We start from the raw sequence: 21757 nt of genomic DNA on the forward strand, positions 1-21757 counted from the left end.
TATAATAATAATTTACAAATAAACAGGATAATCAATCAATCACAAAGCAACTGTTATCTACAGTAAGTAAAAACTGGTCTTTATCCTTTCATCATGTAACACGAGCTTTGTCCGCACCTGGACTCGAACCCGCGCTCTGATGGTTCCGTAAAAACTCCGTCTTTTTTTCATTGGATATAACGTAGCGATTTGATTGGTTGTTTCTGCGTTCCACCTATGAGTGATGGGCCGAGGTGTCAGCGTTTTTCTACCCGCTCTGGTGGCACGGAGCGAGGCTGGCTGTGGTGGATGTGCTGCGGGTCGAGTCGCTTTATACAGTATGGAGCCGCCCGACTTCGAAAGCATGAATTTTACGGTGGCGCCGGAGGTGTCTGCCTACCCGGTGTGCAAAGAGTGGAAAGAGGGTGCGGAAGGATCGGTGTTCCATCTCGCCAACATCTTTCTGTTCCTTGGCTTCATGGGGGGCAGTGGCTTTTACGGACTCTTCTACCTGTTCACCTTTCTCACTCTGGGCTTCTTCTGCTCCACTCTCTGGTCGTGGTCGGACTCCTGCACCACGGACTCTTTTCTGTGGAGTTTGGCGATCTTCGCGGTGTGTCTGGTACAAGTCCTGCACATGTCATACAGGCTGAGGAGCTTTTCGTTTGACAAGGACTTCCAGGAGCTGTATAGCTGCATGTTTAAAAGAGTCGGAGTGTCATTGTCCCATTTTGGGAAGATAGTGGCCTGCTGTGACGGGGAAGTCCAAACTTTAGAGAAGGACCGCTGCTTCGCCGTAGAAGGAAAAACCGCTATTGACAAGCTGTCAGTGCTGCTCTCCGGAAGGTGATTGCGCACACACGCTTGAACAGCTCAGTGTCAAACATGGTACACCCCAACATAGAGTTTAGCACAGTCATGCCCCTATTGATATTAGAACAAAGGGTGTGTTTTCTAGATACTCTTTGTCATGTGAAAGTCTTACTGACAGACTCCAAATGTTTATCTGGGTCAGGGTTACTGGGACTGATCAGGATTGGCTCATGAGCTAAAAGGTTCATTATTGTAATCTGCATTTCTAGTTCACTCTTTACCTGAGGAGTCTTTGCAGCTTTGACCGCGTAGCTTTGTTTGTTTGTTTGTTTGTTTGTTTGTTTGTTTGTTTGTTTGTTTGTTTGTTTGACCAGGCTTTAACCACAACAGCTCCATGTGTCTAAATTATGCGCAAGTAAAATGAGCACATGGTAAATTAGTATAGCTTTCAAGAGCCTAGATTTAAACATGCTTTTCATAACCACATGTCCTTGGGGAGTAAAGGCTGAATAGATTACACTGTAATGATTTGCTTTTCACTCATCTATGGACAGCAGCTTATTGAACAGTTAAATGTTTTTCTGCGGTTACTGTGAAAGCACTCGCATTAGGTGACTGATTACCTTAATGATTAGTCTACTAGTATTTTCATGTAAAGTCAATGCATTTTCATCAGTTTTTGTGCTTTATTACTTTTGTAGCTAAAAATGTACTGGAGTAATAGTTTGTACAAAATGTAGCCTAGTGCACAAACGCACATTGCAGAATTTATCATGAAATCAGTTTTACACGTATTAGAATATATGTAATATATGTAGTAGAGTGCTCTGAGGCAGTGGATGCTGCCTGTGAACTTACATTTTCAGATATTTGTTCTGAGAAAGTGAGGCAGAACACCACCACAAATTTTGGATGTTACTATGATGGAAAGAAGTAGAATTGGTCCTAGCACAGAACCCTGTGGAACTCCATAATTAACCTCAGTGTGTGAAACAGCACTACTCACACGTCTCTGAGTCCAGACGCTAAAAGGCAAGGAGCACTTGCTGCTGGAGCTATTTATGAAGTTCTGCATCACTGAGAGAGCAGCTCTCTTTTAGAGAGGCTAAAAGGTCATCGAAGGTAACAGGCTCACTGCACTGAATGGAGACGGGGTGGTTCATGTATATGTTAGTTTGGTCACAGCATGTCTCTGTGGCTTCACTTTGTTTTTAAACAAATTGACTTAGTGTGGAGTGAAGTGTTTGCCCACTTCCTGATTTCCTGGTGTTTTGCATATTTGTCACACTTACATGGTTCAGATCATCAATTGATATGAGACAAAGATAACCCAAATAAATATAAAATGCACTTTTTAAATGATGATTTCATTGATTAGAGGAGAAAAGTTATCCAAACCTACCTGGTCCTGTGTGAAAAAGTAATTGCCCCTCTTGGTAAATCATTGATTAACTGTGATTAACCACATTTTCTTTGGAGAGCTGTGTTCAGTTTCACTAAACACACTCAGGCCTGATTACTGGAAGATCTGTTGAATCAAGAAATCACTTGAACAGAACCTGTTAGACAAAGTTAAGGAAGGCTAAAAGATCTCAAGAAGGAACACATCATGCCATCTAAAGAAAAACTTGAGAAAAAAATCACTGATATCCATCAGTATGTTAAGTGTTACAAAGGCATTTCCAAGGCTTGGGACTCCAGTGAAACACAGTGAGAGCCATTATACACAAATGGAGAAAACATGGAACAGTGATTAGCCTTCCCAAAATTACTCCAAGAGCATGTCGAAGTCTCATCCAGGAGGTGACAGAAGAACCCAGAACGGCATTAAAGAACCACAGGCTTCACATTTCTCAGTTAAGGTCAGAGTTCATGATTTAGAGACTGGGCAAAAACAGGATCCATGGGAGAGTTCACCAAACAAAAACCATTGCTGACCCAAAAGAACACAAAGGCTTGTCTCACATTTGCCAAAACAAACATCTTGATTGACCCCAAGACATCTGTGAAAGTATTCTGTGGACCGATTCAACTATTTGGAATGTTTGAGTACCGTTACATCTGCCATAAAACTAACACAGCCTTTCAGAAAAGGAACAGTCCTCAATTACTGAATGGTTGGAAGTGATGCAAATTATATAATGTGGGCTTTGTAGTTACCAGATCTTAAACTAAAAAAAACACCATTATGAAATTAACCAACAGTAAAATATGGTGGTGGCAGTGGGATGATCTGGGGCTGTTTTGCTGCCTCAGGACCTGGAAGACTTGGAACCATGAATTTTTCTACCAAAATATCACGAAGGAGAGTGTCCGGTCCGGTTTGGGATCTCAAGCTGAAGCACACTTGGGTTCTGCAGCAGGAAAATGATCCAAAACACAACAGCAAGTCCACCTCTGGCTTAAGAAAAACAAGATGAAGACTTTGGAGTGGACTATTCAAAGTCCTGACCTGTTATTAACCTCTGTCTCTCTTCCACAGCATGTCTTTATCCTGTCTTCCTTCTCTCACCCCAACCAATCACAGCAGATGGCCCCGCCCCTCCCTGAGCCTGGTTCTGCTGGAGGTTTCTTCCTGTTAAAAGGGAGTTTTTCCTTCCCACTGTCACCAAAGTGCTTCCTCATAGGGGGTCATGTGATTGTCGGGTTTTTCTCTGTATGTATTATTGTAGGGTCTGCCTTACAATATAAAGCATCTTGAGGTGACTGTTGTGATTTGGCGCTGTGTAAATAAAATTGAAACTGAATCTGATTGAGATGCTGTGACATTTAAAAGGCAGTTTATGCTTGAAAAGCCTCCAGTAAAAGACTCATTGCCAGTTATCGCCAACACTTGAGAGCAGTTGTTGCTGCTGAGGGTGGCCCAACCAGTTTTTAGATTTATGGGTACTTATGAGCCTTGGAGATTTGGATCTGTTTTCCCTTCAATAATAAACACCTTCATTTAGAAACTGCATTTTGTGTTTTAAGCCTGGTCTAATATTTAAAATAGTTTCATCATCTAAAACATTTAAGTGTGACAAACAAACAAAAAATAGGAAATCAAGAAGGGGGCTGTATGCTCCAGGCCACTATTATTTTAAGCTGCCTGCATGCAAGTGACTTCTCATCTATATATTATAGTGAGGATGACGTCACTTAATGCTGCAAATGACATTTTCTGTTGAAAGTAGAAAACTTAGAGAACAGACAGAGCCGGAGCTAAAAATTGTCTGTTGCCTGTTTTATTTTCTCGCTGAAAGCAGACGCGATTTATTGGGATATTTTAATGATTTTACAGCTCAGTGTGCCACTCTGCAGCAGGTACACCACCTGTTAAAACTGGGGCACCAAAGCCTCATTTAGTCGTGGTCACGTGATCTGGGTGTTTTTAACCACGTTTCAGAGCAGTGTTTTGAAACATCTGCACTCGCGAAGCTCGACACAGTGTTGAAATGTCTGTTTTGAACTTCCCATCTTCTGCTGCTCAACCCAAAGATGCATTTGCATTACAAATATGGCACAATTTAAGGGGAAATAAAGAGTATAAGATTACCAAGAAGCATTGTTACAACAAAGAAATACCAAACACAAATTTCCTTACTTTTTGTGCTAAGTTTAGAAATCGGAGAGGGAAAAGGTCAATTCAGAACTTGCTGGGGAATTCTCAGAATTTTACATTTTCTGTCTTTTATTTATGAAAAACAGGATAACAAGTGAACAAGACATCTCCACGATAAGAGCAAAACAGCACAGACAGCAGGACAATCATTGGACCAGGGGGAAATAGGAATGGGTGTAAGGTGAAAAATGTGTAAGGAATTTTAATCTTAAGTGTCAAAATAAAGGAAAGAACAATATAAATGCTAATAGTTACAGTAATTGAACACACATGTGTTGGTGCCCAGTTTGTGTGTCACTGTGCTCCGATTGCCACAACGAACACTGTAACCCTTTCACCTTCTACCTCTTCTCTAGCTCCTCTCTCATCCTTGCTATTTCTCCCGCTTCTCATCTTTTTTCTTCTTGACGTCACTATCACTTAATATAGCTACATCACTTCCTGTTCATCTGTCTGCATCTGGAAGTCCCACAGGATCTTCGCTTGGTCATTCTCAACCTCCGTAGGAGCCGTATCCCATTTTGACCTTGGAATTTCCGTGCTATACTTAGCACAGATATTTTTATATACTATACCAACTACTTGGTTATGGCGTACTCAGAGCTTGTTTCTGAGCTGCCATAATTAGTGCCTCTGTGCTTTCAGTGCAGCTTTGCCGTGCAGGGGCCTGTCCTTCCATCATGGTTCCTCTTCTTTCTGTTGCCTTAGGTATTCACTAAACATACCATCAGTTGTGGCCAGGCTATTATCCCAGCAGGGTATCTGACGCCCGGCAGGGCATAGGTGTTGATTGCCTGGATCAACATCCATGCCCAGCTGACTCCTCGGGACTTGCCTTACTCTGCAGGTATTTGGTGGTTGCAGCTTTCGTAGTCCATGGTCCCATTTGCCTGTGGGATTCTGAGGCATTTGTAGCTGTCCTGCAATGTGGTCCTCTGGCTGTGCATTTAACTCAGTTCTTACTACCTTCCCTCTTTGTTACCATCTTACTACACTTCTCTGGTCTGAATGACATGCCCATGTTCTTGTTCACTCCTGGCATACAGCTCAATGTCATCCGTGTAGAGGAGGCGGCAAACGATTGGTCCATAGTTGTACCGTTTTCATTGAAATTTCATTGCAAGTATTCCAAAAAAAAAAAGTTTATTTCTGATATTAAAATGTCCTGGGGGCATGTGGTTGCCTGATCACCCTGTGTGATAAAATTACACACATGAAAAAAACATGTTGCACACTTATGTAGTAGTACAACACTACCATTACAGAATGTTTTAGGTTGTTTTAGTTAATAACTTTATCTTTAGTGTCTACTGTTGTGAACTTGACCTATTAAAATCAACTCTTGCTCCATTGTCCAACAGAATCCGTGTGACAGTTAATGGAGAGTTTCTGCATTACATCTACCCTTTCCAGTTTCTGGATTCACCAGAATGGGACTCTCTGCAGCCATCGGAGGAGGGCGTATTCCAGGTTCATTTTGTTGTAATCCAAGCTACACATTAAATACTGTGTGTGTGTCTGTGTGTGAGTGTGTGATGCACAAATCACACATCCACGAATACATAAGGAAGATGGCTCCAACTGGCGTATCGCTACATCGATCACTACGGCCGTCTTCTTCTGTTTGTCTACCACCACTATGTCCGGCTGGTTAGCCACCACCATTTTGTCCGTCTGTATCTGGAAGTCCCACAGGATCTTAGCTCGGTCATTCTCCACCACCTTAGTGGGCGTCTCCCATTTTGACCTCGGGACTTCCAGGTTATACTCGGCACAGATGTTCCTGTATACTTGGCCACTTGGTTATGGCTGGGTGTGGGTTTAAAACATTGATTTTCTGATTAAAATTGGTTTTAGTTTTAATAAAGTGATATCGATTCCTTATATCCTGAATCGATTTTTAAATATAAATGTATTTTGCCAGAAATGCCAGAATCTCATGTTAAAGCTCACAAAACTATTTTAACAACCACCAAACAGCTAAAACAGCAAATGAGAGCAGGTGAACGGATTCTGCAAAAAGATGTAAACACAAAGCGTGTGTCGTCACCCCGCGTCCACAGACACACCGTCGGGGCTGAAAGCCGACACCTCACAGATTCTGGTGCTGCAGGTTTCATCACTCTGACCAAAATTCACTGAACCAGCAGCAAAGGAAAATCCAAACTATGCTTAACAAACAAATAGATATCATCATTAATTCAGTCTGACTTTGGCTGTTTTGTTTCCACATCGATAAAAATCACTCTCTCTCTCAGTGTACTTCAAGGACAGTTTCCCATCTCAAATCTCTGTTTTCTGGATTATTTGCTTGCTTATTACGCACCAGTCTACGTACAGCGCTGTCAGCTGCTGTTTTTTGGGGGGGTTTTAAGCGACCTCTGACAAGAAAGCCTCATTTCTGCTGTTCAATACAGAAGAAATTTTAACTTTTTAAAATTATGCCAAATTGCATAACGCTTGGCTGTGTCTCTAATAAAGCTTATTTTCTTCAGTTGTTGATCTACGGCAGAATATTTTAAGGTTATCTGCTATAAAAAGCCAGGCCGGGAAAATCTCCTTCATGTTTTTCTGTGTTTTATTCTCAGTTACTTTCACACAAAGGCTCCTCTGATGAAGTCCTACAAGTGTCAGCTTTGTTTTTATACGTAGATATAAAAATGTGCACATGTACTGATAAATGATAAAAGAATTATGTTTCTGACTGCCTGAGAAAAAATTGAATCAAATCAAATCGGTGATTGAATCAAATCCATCCATCTTCTTCCGCCTATCCGGTGCAGGGTTGCGGGGGCAGCAGCCTAAGCAGAGAAGCCCAGACCTCCCTGTCCCCAGCCACCTCCTCCAGCTGGCCTGGCCCAGCTGAGAGATATAATCTCTCCAGCGTGTCCTGGGTCTGCCCCGGGGCCTCCTCCGGGCCGCCATCCCTCCCGGATGGCTGAACTCCTCACACTAGCTCACACTAGCTCTCTAAGGGAGAGGCCAGCCACTCTTCAGAGGAAGCTCATTTCTGCCGGTCACTACCCACAGCTCGTGACCATAGGTGGGGGTAGGGACGTAGATCGACCGGTAAAATGAGAGCTTCGCTTTTACGCTCAACTCTCTCTTCACCACGACGGACTGGTGCAGCGTCCGAATCACTGCAGCCGCAGCACCGTCTGTTGATCTCCCGCTCCCTTCTCCCGTCACTCGTGAACACGACCCTGAGATACTTAAATTCTTCCACTCGGGTCAGGAACTCGTCCCTGACTGGGAGTGGGCACTCCACCCTTTTCCGGCTGAGGACCATGGCCTCAGATTTAGAAGTGCTGATTCTCATTTCCACCGCTTCACATTTGGCTGCGAACCGTTCCAGTGCCAGCTGGAGGCCTTCACCCGATGAAGCCAACAGAACCACAACATCCGCGAAAAGCAGAGATGAGATCCTGAGACCACCCAGGTGAAAGCCTTCCACCACTTGGCCTAGAAATCCTGTCCGTAAAATTTACGAACAGAATCAGTGACAAAGGGCAGCCATGGCGGAGCCCATCACCCAGCAGGAACGAGTCTGACTTGTTGCCGGCAATGCGAACCAAGCTCTTGCAATGGTTTTATAGGGATTGAATAGTCCGTCACAATGGGCTAATCACCCCATACTCCCGGAGCACCCCCCACAGGACCCTCAGATGGACACGGTCGAATACCTTTTACAATAATAATAATAATAATATATTGGATTTATATAGCGCTTTTCAAGGCACCCAAAGCACTTTACAATGCCACTATTCATTCACTGGTGGAGGCAGCTACGGTTGTAGCCACAGCTGCCCTGAGGCAGACTGACAGAAGCCAGGCTGCCATATCGCGCCATCGGTCCCTCTGGCCAACACCAGTAGGCGGTAGGGTAAAGTGTCTTGCCCAAGGACACAACGACCAGGACAGAGAGCCCAGGGATCGAACCGGCGACCTTCCGGTTACAGATGCGATTCCCAACCCCCTGAGCCACGGTCGCCCCTTTTACAAGTCCACAAAACACATGGAGCAGTGTCCTGCATGGAGAAGGACACTAGAGGCTGAGATTAAGAGATCATGGAGGAAAGTTAGCCAACTGAGAGCCCCAAACGAGAGGTCATCCAGCAGCCACGGAGCAGAGACCAGAGGGGGTTGCAGTAACGTGCCCGCTGGCTCTGCCGGCAGCTAGCTGTGCCAGAGAGGACCGGGCCTCAGGCCCAGAGGCCTGAGGGCACCCACCCCCCTGGAAGGGGCCCAGCCAGGCCACAGGCGCCAGGCCCCACCAATTGGCCACCAGGAGTGAGCCGGTACATACTTGAGCGCCCAGCCCCAGACACCAAGAACCACCAACACACCAACGTCTGAAGGCATCGGCCACTGGCAGGGAGTGTGGTGAGGGGAGATAAGCCTCCATACCTCAGAGAGCCTGAGATGTTCCCAGAGAGGTGGAGTCTAAGACCCGACCTGACATATAGATACAGACGAGCAGGCGCACGCAGACACAAACGTGCATTCCCACCCCCATATACACAAACGAATGCTCGGCACTCACCCTGTAGCTGTTGGCATGATGACATTGTATATAATTTGGATTATTTCTTTATCTTGTCAAGATCCGTGTCATCATTGTAAATTGTTTAAGCTGCACATTACTTTGTTTGTTATTTTATTTAGTCAAATTTACTATTTGACAATTTACTTTAGTCAAAGTTTTGGTGCTTTTATTTTGAAATTCAAGCTTGCTTACAAGTTGCGCTAGTTTCCTCTTTGGGTAGAAAGAAGGAGAAAACACCTGTAAGTGCAGAAAGAATGTTTTTTTTAATTATAAGTTATGTTAAGAGGACATTAACTACACACGGTTAAACTGGTAAAGGAAACCTCAGAAGAACCTCAGAAAACCACTTGCATCTGCCTGTGCTTCCAGGGAATCATACACCCGACGTGGAGACAGACACAAATAGGCACTGTACACACAATCACACTCCCCAAACACACTCTATAGGGGCAAACCGTACCCAGACCCAGCAGATGTAACCCTTCTCTCTGGGGTGGAGGAAAGCAGACCGCCTCCTTATCTGCAGTAGCAGGGAGGCCCCGCACCCCAGACCCCAATCTGACGGCCAGCACCTCCTCTCAGCCCCCCAGCCCTGACGGCTAACAGAACGGGGGTGAGTGAGGCTCAGTGTCTAAACGAGTCTCACAGGCCTGAATGCGCGCTTAAAGCCTTTTATGGTTCTTGTTTGATCTGCTGCTCACCACTAACAAGCACAAGCATACGTTTTGGACTTTTCTGTAATTTTGCACATTTATTTGTTACAATTTAATTCCAAAGACTTGTGATGACAGATTTCTTTCTTTGTCACAACAGCTTTTTCTTTATCATGCAGAAAAACAACAAAAATGTTGTATTGAGGTTAAACAAAGTTTAACTTGTTTTGTGGTTTATTCTCAGGTGACGCTGCGTGCTGATAACCCCTGCCGGTACGTAGCGTGGAGGAGGAAAAAGCTCTACCTGCTCTTTGCTAAGCATCGCTACATAGCCAAGATCTTTGCCCTGGTTGTACGCAATGACATAGCAGAAAAGCTGTATTCACTCAGTGACAAGACTTTTGACAGATACGGACACCGCTACGATCTCCGCTTACCATGTTACCCTCACATGCCGGGGACTGAAATAGAAAGGGCTGATGACCATCTGCAAGTGCCGGTGCAGAGCAGGGGGGCTCCGTAAACATACACACATGCACATTCTTCATGCGCTAAATCGCAGTGCGTGGAAGTCAGTGTCAGTCAGGCTGCAGACATGTTTGCAGACAGGTAGACCGTATACCTGAGCATGAAAACAGTCTGTAGTGTTGTTACTCACAGGGCCATAATTTATGGGGCAATGAAACTTTTGAAACTTGCTTCGGATTTTAAATCAAACGATCAAGATCTGTTAGAAGTGCAGAATTTATCTTTATTTTAAGGGGTTTAGCAAAATGATTGCATTATATGACTTATACACACTTTTATACAGTTATAGCGGCGCCAAAGAGAATGGACAGTAAATTAAATTATGGACAGTAAAAATGTAGCAGATCTAAAACTCTGGATTTGATTCTAAGTGTTGAAGTTTGGAGAGTTAATGCAAAGAGACACAGATGAAGGATGACATCATCAGGCTGCAAAGCCAACAGAAGCCCGTCAGAGAGGAACAACTTTAAGAGTGGCAAATCAACAATCGTGGACATTTTTAAGAAGGATGCATTGGCCAGCTCAGCAGTAACTGAAGGCCTGGACAGCAACTAAAAGGAATAAATTCTTTCTGGGTTTTGGGGGGTTGTTGGGTGCTGGGGTCCTGATCTTTGAGACTTTTCACTCTCATTGTTAAGTGCATTTTGTGACAAACGCACATACTCAGACAAAACACAGAAAACACAAGATTGCTGGTTTGTGTATCCATTTTTTCCTTGTAGGCGCTGCTTGTTTTTTATTGTTTTGTCTTACAGGTGCAGCAGTTGGAGACTCATTGTTCTTCTGTCACAGGACAGCAGACGTCTTAAATTCATATGATATTGACGGATTCGATCAATATGTGTTGTCAGTGGTACACTGACTGATGTTGTTCTGTGACAATAAATGATTTTACTGTGTAGATGCCAAACACAAACTTAATCAGTTTTCTAAGCACATGAGTCTGGAGTTCATTTTGTCAGTATGTTAGGAAGTCTAATGTATAAATATATTTTCAGCCTTAATGCCTCTGAAAGTGAAGTTACTGCGGGTTTGTCAACCAAACGCTTCGACAAAGATCCACACACCCAGCAGAGTCATTCAGATGCTGGTGCAGTCTCACTGCTTGTGTTGAAAAAGTTCACATATAAGAGTATTAATAAAGTATGAATAACAGAGGGTCGTTTTGTGTGATTGGATCCATTGAGGAGAAGAGAAGGATGATCCGAGCAATTCTGACGATTTTGGAGAGAAGAAGCAAATTTTCTTAAGAACTTCTGCTGAAAGTTAACCTTTGATCTGTCGCCCCCTGTCGGAGCTCTTGGGCACTGCTCTCGCCTTGTTCCCCTTTTAGCGTTTTCCTGTCAGCTGTGTGGAATGTGAGACGCACACAGCATCAGAGGCTCCAGCTATCCGGCCGCTTTCCCCTCTCACTGCTGTCCAGAGCTCCTCCGGCTGCTCCTCTGATCGGTAAGTGAAGAAGTCCTCACTTTTACGGGCTTTTAAGTTGAACCTAAGAAATTCCAGCGCAGCTGCGCAGCTGGACCATGTCTATTTCTACATGTGAGCTCTGCGCGTGCTACAGCTGCTGTACAGAAGTATTCACTGGCGTCCACATTTACAGTCAGATGTTGATAAAAGAGCTTCTTTACCATGAGCTGTAACGCGTTGTGTAATCTGACTACTGCTGCGTAGACTGTAAGCTGTACTTTCCCACCGGCGTTGAAAAGACAGAAACATGAATTCATTCATGACTGCAAATATGCAGCTGTGTATGTGTGCGAGTCTTCTTCAATGACAAACATGACGGAGCTCAGCTAGACCCAGTGTAGGAGCTCACTGTTGCGTTCACTAATGAATAAAAACGAGAGGGACAGTTTCTGTCGCGAACCTAAACTTAGCATCAGTAGAGTGACTGTATGACTTAATGAAGGGCAGCTGGGTTTCAAACAAACCGAATTCTAAAATAAACGTGTCAGGGGAGATTTGTGACAGAAGGATAGCAGGAAGGCTCCGAAACCAGTGAAACCAGCTCTGACGTATGGTGTGGACACTGTGGGACCAATTAAAACCACAGGAAGCTGACCTGGAAGTGGCAGTGGGAAGATAAGATTTTTGTTGGGAGGGACCAGAAAGGATAAAATTAGAAATGAGTATAGGACAGCATATATGAATAACAAGCAGAGAACTAGTTTCACTTTAAAGCCGAGTCTGGTCCACCTTTGTTGTCCTGGAGTGAAAACAGATGACAGTTAATTATGCACGTATTTGAAACCATCTACTTTACTCTCAGATGAAATTTCGAAATGGAGATTTTGTCAGGTCCTGACATCTAAAAGACCCTTCAGTTCATAGAAGTAATAAAAGAATAAAAGCTGTTATTATTATCATGTCTGGTTTTTCCTCCTGGTCATTCCCACAGTTTCAATGGGAAACTAACCTGTAAGAACACTGGTTTGGTTCAGTTCGAGATGTTGTCCTCAAATTATTTTTGGAGGGCAAATGTTCACCGGTGTAACTGACATTCTCGTTTGGTTTAATGTTGCATTGAACAATGTTTAGTGGATGAATGGGAGCAAAATGAGAAGTGTTTTGTCTACATGGAGGAAAATGTTCTAGTATTCGTCTGCCTGTGAAACGCAGCAAACATCATGGTAAGTATTAACGTGCCATCCTGGAGGAAGGGGACTCGCTATGCTGCTGCCATACGTGACACTGACCCCAGCCAAATGCTAAACCAGTGAAACTACAGTTGGAATATATTTAAAGCCCTTCCTATTTTGGAGCGCGTCTCATTGTTGCCTGCTGTTAATTCCAGTAACACCAAAGCAGCTGAAGTTCACTAACAACCCACTTCACTCCCCAGATCAGTTTAGCAGACTCGATGCTGTACTCTGATTAAAAGTGTTCCTTACATTGTTTGAGAAGTATATTAACATACAAGTACCTTAAAATATTAGAAGCAAAGTACTTGAATAAGTATACTTAGTTACCTTTCACAGCTGTGTAGTTTGTATGCTTTGAACAACCATCCTCCCACATTCACTTGTGCTCGCCTTACTCCAGTGTCCAAGGTGCCTAGCCAAAGGATGTCCTCCACCCCAGATGGGCCCACCCTCCTGCTCACCACGCTGTCCTCCTTCCCTTCTTCCATCCCGGCCGCCACGTCTGCAGATTCAAATGCCACCTCGTGCCAGGAGTGGGAGCAGACCCACCACCTGCTATTCCATGTGGGAAACCTGTCCCTGCTGTTGGGCCTGGCCATCCCGACTACCTTGGCTCTGCACATGATCACGCTGCGCCTCCTCCTGACAACAGGTCAGTTCACAGCTCGTTCCCGTGATGGGATCCAGAAGCAATGTAGTGGGGAAGATTTAAGGAACATAAAGTTATCACATCGTAAGCAGATGCGTATTCTGAGTAAAAGCTGCCCGTGCGTTAGTAAACTTCTACCAGGACAGGCTTGTTGACAGTTGACTGTAACGCTGGCATTTTAAAGATTTATTGGAAACTGTTCTGCACAAACAGGGGAGACCCTAAAAGGCTGTGACAGTGGGAGATAAAAGCAGGATGGAAAAAGCACTTCCAACATGTTTATCTTTGCTTGGCAAGAGAATGGAGACAGGAAGCAGCAGGACTTATTGAGGCTGTGGTTGTAATGTTGACAGCTCCGTTATTTATGCTGCTATTTTAGAGCAAGTCAAGTTTCAGTCTCTCAGAGAGCGAGTAAAGGAGAGTGCTGAAATGTGTAAGGCAGCAGTTTTGGTGGTTTTATCATAAGACTGGATGGGTAATCATTATATAACACCGAGTAAGACATTTATTCATGTATCCAGACGAGCACATTTCTAAATAATTGTCATGATGTCTAAAATCAAAATATGTGAATGCAATCATTATGAATTTGTGAGCGATACAAAAGTAAAGTTTTGGACAATACTCCCATATATGAGCTTAGAAACAGAGCAGTGTGTGGCTCAGCGTTGTCCCGTAAGTTTCCCATAGAGCGATTTATTTTAAACGTACTACATTTATGGAACAATTAGACTACCTCGCTTGTTTGTCTCACTGCCCAAAGCTTTATTATTGTTTTGCTGGCAAATTCAGATTCTGAAGTTCGAAATGTGCAAAAGATAAGTGAACAGAAGAAATAAACTGGGAGGAAATCATAAATGAATGGTGGGGTGGCTCAAGACTTTTGCACAGTAGTGTACATTAAAGTAATTTCTGATATTACAACCATACCAGATAATTTCTCCAAGATAAGATGAAGTGTTTCTTGTCTCAGCGTGGTGTGTAATCAAGTGCAGTGTGTAAGTCGGGTTGTTCTTGCAGGATGTGGTTTATTCATCGCGTGGGCCACGCTGTTCAGGTGCAACATGGATCTAATGGTGTGGAACGTGGTCTTCCTGGTGATCAACTTCGTGCACCTTTTCTACCTTTTGTATAAACGCAGGCCGGTGAGTTCAGCATCAACATCACTCACATTATACAAGATCATTGCAGGCCGCCCACGTGTGCTCATCAGAGGAGCAGTGGAGCTTCTAGCTAATAAATATGGGTTCAGTTCTGTTTCGTGGTAACACAATGCGATTATGTCTGCAGCAGCACACACCTACACTTTGGAGCAGCAGACAGGAGGAGCAACAAAGTGCAGCCGTAGTTGTTTTTTCATCAGAGAATTAAAGCCTTTCATTCATTAAAGTTCAAAAAACATTTTTATAACTTTTATAAAAAACATTTTCTCTCGAGTTACTTTGATTGTCTTAATAAGTGACTTGACATAAAGGACTATTTTTATTTCTTTCATCCTTTAATTAACCAGGAAAGTACGAATAAAGCTTTTTTCATAGTGTCAGTGTCTGAAGTGTTTCTGAAATATATCTGGAGGACAAATTACAGCTGTTCTGGAAACTTTCCAGAGGTGTTTTTGTCTTCGGTGCAAACGAGACACGACTCGAGTGTACAAACTGTGGAGGCAACAGAATCATCCTGGTTATTCATGCGCTGGTTCCCTTTTCTTAAATGGTCAAACTCTCTGTGTGTGAGGTTTTTTGAAACACTTTTGTGACTATTTACTCTTTATTCTCTTTATTTGTAGTACAACAGTTTTAAAATGTATCCACACAAAGTAGCTAAACAAACATAGTAAATATGCAGAATGCCCCATTTAAGAACAATATGCATCATGTTGTTGATTCATTAACTTGTGAATTCATATAATTCATGTATACTTATTATTTTCTATACCATAATTTATAAATGGCTCGTGTCATTATCCCAACTAGGCCTGTGCTTCAGTGCGCTGGGCTACACTGACTGTGGATGAATGCTCAGGTCAGACTAACCGTCTCAAACTGTTGCTGTCAGATTAAGATTGACAGGGAGCTGCGGTCAGTCTACAAGAGGATGTTTGAGCCTCTGCATGTGCAGGAGGCTTTGTTCCAGCGACTCACGGGACAGTTCTGCACCATTCAGACGCTGAAGAAAGGCCAGGCCTACGCTGCTGAGGACAAGACGTCTGTAGACGAACGCCTCAGCATTCTGCTCAAAGGAAAGTATGTGCTGTTTGTTTCCCTAATGAAAGTCACATAGGTCTGACTAATACACACGATTAAGGTTATTATTTTAACACCGTGCTTTTCTGATTTAGTTGGTCAGAATTTTGAATTTCATTTTTTTTGTGTGTGATAGGATGAAAGTTTCATACCGAGGCCACTTTCTGCACAACATCTATACCAACGCATTCATTGACTCTCCAGAGTTCAGGTCCACTGAGATGCACCGAGGAGAGAAGTTTCAGGTAAATTCACTTGCATGGAAGCTCTGACATAAAGGATGGACATCGTTTGCAGGGCCGATTTCCTTCTCTGGCTGTAAAAACATGTCTGACTTTGCAGAACATGAATATTCAATAAAGATTTAAGGAGGTCAAATTTCTTTAAACAGAGCTCTGGAACATCATAAAGTTTCACATGCATGGTAATTCAATGTAGCATATTTTTGAAGTACTAATAATACTAATAATAATAATAATACTAAACATAGTAAAATAAATGTTCTTTTGCATTCAGAAATAACAAAAAGCTTTTGAGAAAGTTGTCATAAAATAAAGCGCTTAATTCAAAAACTTGTGGAAAGGTATCATTTGACTTTCCCGTCTTCTTTTTTCCTTAACTACACTTCATGTAAGCAGTCTGAAGTAATGTTAACTTTAAATCCTCTGAGGTCTCTGAACGTTCCCTTACTCATCTCCTTACAGACTTCTGTTCAGCCATAGACGCGCAGAGACGGCACAGTGTCTCAGTCAATCTGTAGATAGACGACGAGAACAATCAGGCCCAAGAAAACCGTGAAACGAAGCATATAAAAATATGTATCCCTACCTGTGGACACCTTAACACTTGTTAATGTGTCTGATTGACAGGTGACCATCATGGCAGAAGAGAACTGCAAGTTCCTGTGTTGGTCGCGAGAGAGACTTACCTATTTCCTGGAGTCAGACACTTTCCTTAATGAGGTTTTCAGGTTCCTCATCGGCAAAGATATCACCAACAAACTGTACTCTCTGAATGATGCCACACTCAGCGACAAGGTGAGTCCCGCTGGTGTCGATTTATTGGAGCATCTTGTTTAATGTGACAGCTGTAAGAGTGCTCACTGTGCTGACGAGGATGTTGGTCATGGATATGTTCTAGGCTGTGAAGAAAATGGACCGACAGCCCAGCCTGTGCTCCCAGCTGTCTATGACGCAGGTGAGAAACAGCATGGCGAGCAGCAGTGACACCGACGATGTTCTCAACCAGATCCTACGAGGTGGATCTGCTGGATCATCACTCCGTGAGTCTTAATGGGATATTTACTCTGTCACTGCAGCACGTGCTACAGCAGCGATCCACAGCTCTGCCAGTGTTCCCAGCAGCTCAAACGAGTGGGGCTCCCTCACTTCCTCCATAAATGTTCAGTGATGTTGAGGTTTATCTTTGGACTTCTGCATGTTGCCTCCTCGCAGGCTTCTGTTCACACGCACACATTTATATTTCTAAAGGTGCTGCTGAGATGAAATCCTCACCAGATGTTGGTAACAATCCATTCAATCCACACGTGAAAATTAAAATATGTTTAACAGTGAGAAACGACACATGAACACAGTGAGGTGCAAATAGTCATGAACTCTGAAATCCTGGCTCAGCTGCAGAGGGCTGGTGCAGTGGATTCAAGCGGAGGCTATGGCCACCTTGGGCGCCATGCAGATCCTGGTCCACGATACACTGGTTTGACTCGAGACGTTGTTGGACGCAGAGCGGATGGAAATTAAGTGTGTGCATGGGGATAGTCACATAGATCCCACGGTGCCAGTGGAAATAACGTATACATAGACTCGAGGCTGTGGTTTGACAAGTTAATGGGGCAGTGTGAAGAGGTGCGCTCACAACGTGTAGGGACATGTGATGTTTGTGCTGCGCTCAGTGGTGATGCAAAGTCGTCTAACACTGCTGATTCTACTGGTAGGGCAGATAGTGTGCTAGTTTGGGCCATTAGTGGGGGTCCTGTTCGAGCACACTGGCATGGACCCCATCATGGCATCATGGCACAGGGTATCGCTTTCATAAGTTCCTTCATGAGGACGAATGCAGTTGGGATCGCTGGCTGGACCCTGTGTTGTTGGCACTTCGGGAGGTGCCCTAAGCATCCATGAGTTGCTGTTCAGCAGGAAGCTGCAGGGGCTGTTGGACCTTAAAGAACACCGTGAGGAAGGTCCAAGCCCGGGTAAGAGTGAAATTCTGACGTTCCTTGTAGCACACCTGTGCATCAGAGAGGTTCCTGAGGCAGGCGGGGCTCACAGCCAACCTGAAGAAGTGTGCGGTTGGATGGAGGGAGGGACAGTATCTGAGGTCCCACTTGGGATGGTTGTTACCGACATCTGGTGAATTTTATGTCAATAACACCTTTAGAAATATATTTCTTCAAAAATTGGTGAAATGTTTACTCGCTGTATGTGATGTTAAAACAGTTCTTCTGTAGTGCTAGCTAAATGCTGTACACACGCTTAATGTAATTGATCTGTGCAGCATGAATGCATAAAGATGAGAAGGGGGAAAGGATGCATGGTAGGATTGTAGGATGACATTAAGTAGCAAATATTATGCTGCTGGCTGGAAGCAACGCAAGGGAATAAGATAGCAGTGAAGGAACACACAGGTGGACTGTCTTATGCAGAAAATGTCATCTGAAAGGTAAACTGCATGGTGGAGTCAGCAGAGAATTCATTTCATTCACTTTTGTCCTATAACACCAAAACACAACACAGTTGCCTCAGGGCACTTTATATTGTAACGGCCAAGGAGGGGCGCCCAGCTGCAGTGGATGATACAGGACAAGGACACCCTGTGGAAGAGAGATTAATAATAACTAATGATTACATGCAGAGTGCTGCATATGCTCACACTTCAGATTGTTTAGCCACAATGTTCCATATTTTTTTCATTTTGTGTTTTTCTAGAGATTTCACCCGGCACCAAAGCATCCTCAAAAATGAATCCTATAGAAGAAGGCATGGAGGATGATGTGTTTGAAGAATCGGCCTCGTCTGACCACATGCCCAACACTTCCACTGAGAATGTGTAGCCAGCAGCGCCCACAGGGGCATACTATGGAGTCCAACACAGCTGACACAACTTTCCTTGTGTTAGCTTGAGGGAACGCAAAGCCCCATCAGACACGATGGGTATCATGACGGTGGTTGTCAACTTATGTTTCCTCACATAAAAATGTGCATCTCATGTGTCATATGTCTTTTCATCCCTGTGACTGCAACATACTAATTAGGAGATGTTATCAGAGAAGAATCTTTAAAAAACTTCAAAAATATAACTACAATGTAATATTGTTGCAAATAGGACCAAAGTTAATGCTGCAAACATCTTTAATACAGTGATTTAGCACAAAGTAAACCTTTTTAATTGAGATAATATATTTATTTTACCCCTGAGTGCGCTCTAAAGCTGAAACTTCAAACTGGATCGATAGCGTAATAAAGGCTATAGGAGCAGTTCAGGCAGTGTAAAGGAGACACGTAAATCTCAGAAGGTTGATTATGTTCTCTCACTGAAAACATCCAGATGAACAGAATCAACCTTTAAAGTATAAAAACATTTATATATTTTCTGCATCACCAACTGAGACATACAACTTAACAAATTTCTCATATAAAATTTATTCTCCCAGCAAAGAATCCTTTTAAGAATCAGTGAAACGTGGTACTAACTCATTTTAATCTGAAACTCTAAACCACGGAGTTTACAAAGACAGCCACTGTCATCATGCAAACCTCTGTGTTTAAGTCCAACATAGCTCACTAACCCTTAATCTTGCTTCATAGCACATCACTCAGCTCTATAGTCTATAGATATGTTTAGCACTAACTGGGATAGCTGCAGCTCCGGAGGCAGAGCAGATGGTCTACGGTTGGCTGGTTTGATCCCTGGCTGATCTCCAGTCTGCACGCTGAAGTATCCTCAGGCAAGATACAAAACCCAGAGTTGCTCTCTGATGCACTCATCAGAATATGAATGTGTCATTGTTAGATAGAAAGCACTTAGGCTTAGAAGGTCTTGCATGAGCGGATGTGAATAGATGACTGAGGCATGCTGTACTGACTTTGAGTGCTCAAGTAGAAACTGTTCATTTACCATCAGTACATATTTGTCTCAGACCTGAACAAACAGCAGCAAAGTTGATACATTATGTCATATTACACTATAATGTTCTTAGTTCTTACTGCAATTGTTTCATTTGGAGTTCACTGTGTATTAAATGTATGTGATCACATGTATGTACAGTGCATCCAGAAGGCATTCACAGCTAGTTCCATATCCTGTCATGTTACGGTGCTTTTCCACCCTAAAACCCTACACACATACCCCGCAGTGACAAAGGGGAAAATGTTGGCTTGAAAATTCTTCAAAATGTATTAAAAAAACCAAAAACGAATTACATGTGCATATGTTTCCATAGTTTTCACAGTCAGACCTGAGCTAAGGAGCATCCTGTTTCTACTCAGTATCTGTCACATGTTTCTACAACTTTGTTGACCGTCGTAAATTCAGTTAATTGGACAGGATTTGAAAAGGTATGCATCTGTCTATATGAGGTCCCCTAGTGGACAGTTTATACTGAAGCACAAACCAGTCCAGGAGTCTAAGGCTACGTTCACACTGCAGGTCTTAATGCTCAATTCCGATTTTTTGATCAAATCCGATTTTTTTGTCTGCTCGTTCACACTACAAATAAAATGCGACAGCAAACGCGCTCTAGTGTGAACGCTCAAAGCGGCCCGCATGCGCAAAAGAAGCTGTCACACACAACGAGCTCTGTTTAGACCCAGAGCAACAGTATTGTTTGACTGATGGCCCTTAATATGCAGACTTCGGACTTCGTTTCCCAATTTTTGCTTTAAGTTATTTTGTTATTTACATAATAATGTAAATAACCTAATAATGATCCTTATTGCTGTTTAAGAGAGGAGCGGTGCTTCAAATGATAGCTGCAGATTTCTGTCAGAATCTGCAGATTATACAGTACAAATAAAATGTTCACATTGTCTTCCCAACAGTTTCACTAACATCTACACTGGATGGCCAGGAAGCGTTCGCGTTGTCTTATCGGGCGCTTCTCTGGCGCTGATAATTGGCTTCAGTCTTGTGTCGGTGACGTAAAAGGCGGATTTAATGCGACTTGACCGTTCAAACAGCAGTCGCTTTCTAAAACATCGGATATGTATCGGATTCAGTACCACATACGAAAGTGACCCAGATCGGATTTGAAAATATCGGATTTGCGCCGTTCACACTGTCATAGCATGATCGGATATGGGTCGCATAGGGTCAAAAAAATCGGATTTGATGCGCTTTCGCCTGCAGTGTGAACGTAGCCTAAGAAGTTGCCTGTACACTTCCAAGACAGGATTGTAATTGAGGCCCAGATCGGGCGAAGGGTACATTTCTGTCACATTGAACAAATGTTGGACCTTTTTTATTTTAAATTCACTTGTTTTCTGTGTAGTTAGTCATGCATTTTTAAATTAAATACTGTGAAGATATCCACACAAGCTTTGGTGTAGAAGTGGCCGTAATAATACTGCAAAGATCTGATTTCTGATTCACTGATAGTGAAGAAACGCACACATCATGGGAAGCAGCAGCCTATTGCAGCGACACTAAGGGAGGATTCGGGGTCACCTGATCCAGCCCTAACTGTGTCAGCAAAAAGGAAAGTGTGCTTTAAGTCTGCTCTTTTGGGGTAATACGGTACTGAGAGTTCATTAAGATTTGAGCCCTTTTTGAAATGATTAAACTATTTTTAGGATTTAAACCCTTTAAATCTCAGTTTAAACATTTGAGTTACTAAATAATTATTGAAAAAAAACTAACAGAAAGCTGCTTTTTTCCATATAAATAGTACGGGAGTGGGACGCTGGTGCTGATTAGAGTCTTGGACGTTTCAAAGATCAGCAACAAAACTGATTTTCATGCATTCTTTTGTATATATGGTTCCAGATACTCCCTAAAACGTTCACCTCAACTAAAACCACATGTTTAATCTCTGCCATTGCAGTGTAAAACAGAAGTATTGATTCCTTACTGGAGGGATGGATTT

The 21757-nt window shown here is 43.1% G+C and overlaps 1 protein-coding gene across 1 annotated transcript; it reads left to right on the forward strand.

Annotated features, from left to right (window-relative positions):
- Positions 1 to 246: 246 nt before the first annotated feature.
- popdc1 (popeye domain cAMP effector 1) lies at positions 247 to 20092 on the forward strand. The gene is made up of 11 exons (XM_004571334.4): positions 247 to 825; positions 5755 to 5863; positions 9837 to 10111; positions 11400 to 11569; positions 13166 to 13417; positions 14435 to 14559; positions 15470 to 15657; positions 15794 to 15902; positions 16527 to 16694; positions 16798 to 16939; positions 18603 to 20092. The coding sequence occupies exons 1-11, from the start codon at positions 320 to 322 to the stop codon at positions 18725 to 18727; spliced, it is 2169 nt and encodes a 722-aa protein (XP_004571391.2). The 5' UTR covers positions 247 to 319; the 3' UTR covers positions 18728 to 20092.
- Positions 20093 to 21757: the final 1665 nt, after the last annotated feature.

This window comes from Maylandia zebra, linkage group LG11 (assembly GCF_041146795.1).
Source record: "Maylandia zebra isolate NMK-2024a linkage group LG11, Mzebra_GT3a, whole genome shotgun sequence".
In the NCBI taxonomy this organism is placed as follows: domain Eukaryota; kingdom Metazoa; phylum Chordata; class Actinopteri; order Cichliformes; family Cichlidae; genus Maylandia; species Maylandia zebra.

Coding starts and splice junctions, on each gene's coding strand:
- popdc1 (XM_004571334.4), top strand. CDS start 320: ATGGAGCCGCCCGACTTCGAAAGCATGAATTTTACGGTGGCGCCGGAG. Junction 826..5,754: donor TCAGTGCTGCTCTCCGGAAG/GTGATTGCGCAC, acceptor ATTGTCCAACAG/AATCCGTGTGACAGTTAATG. Junction 13,418..14,434: donor GCGCCTCCTCCTGACAACAG/GTCAGTTCACAG, acceptor TTGTTCTTGCAG/GATGTGGTTTATTCATCGCG.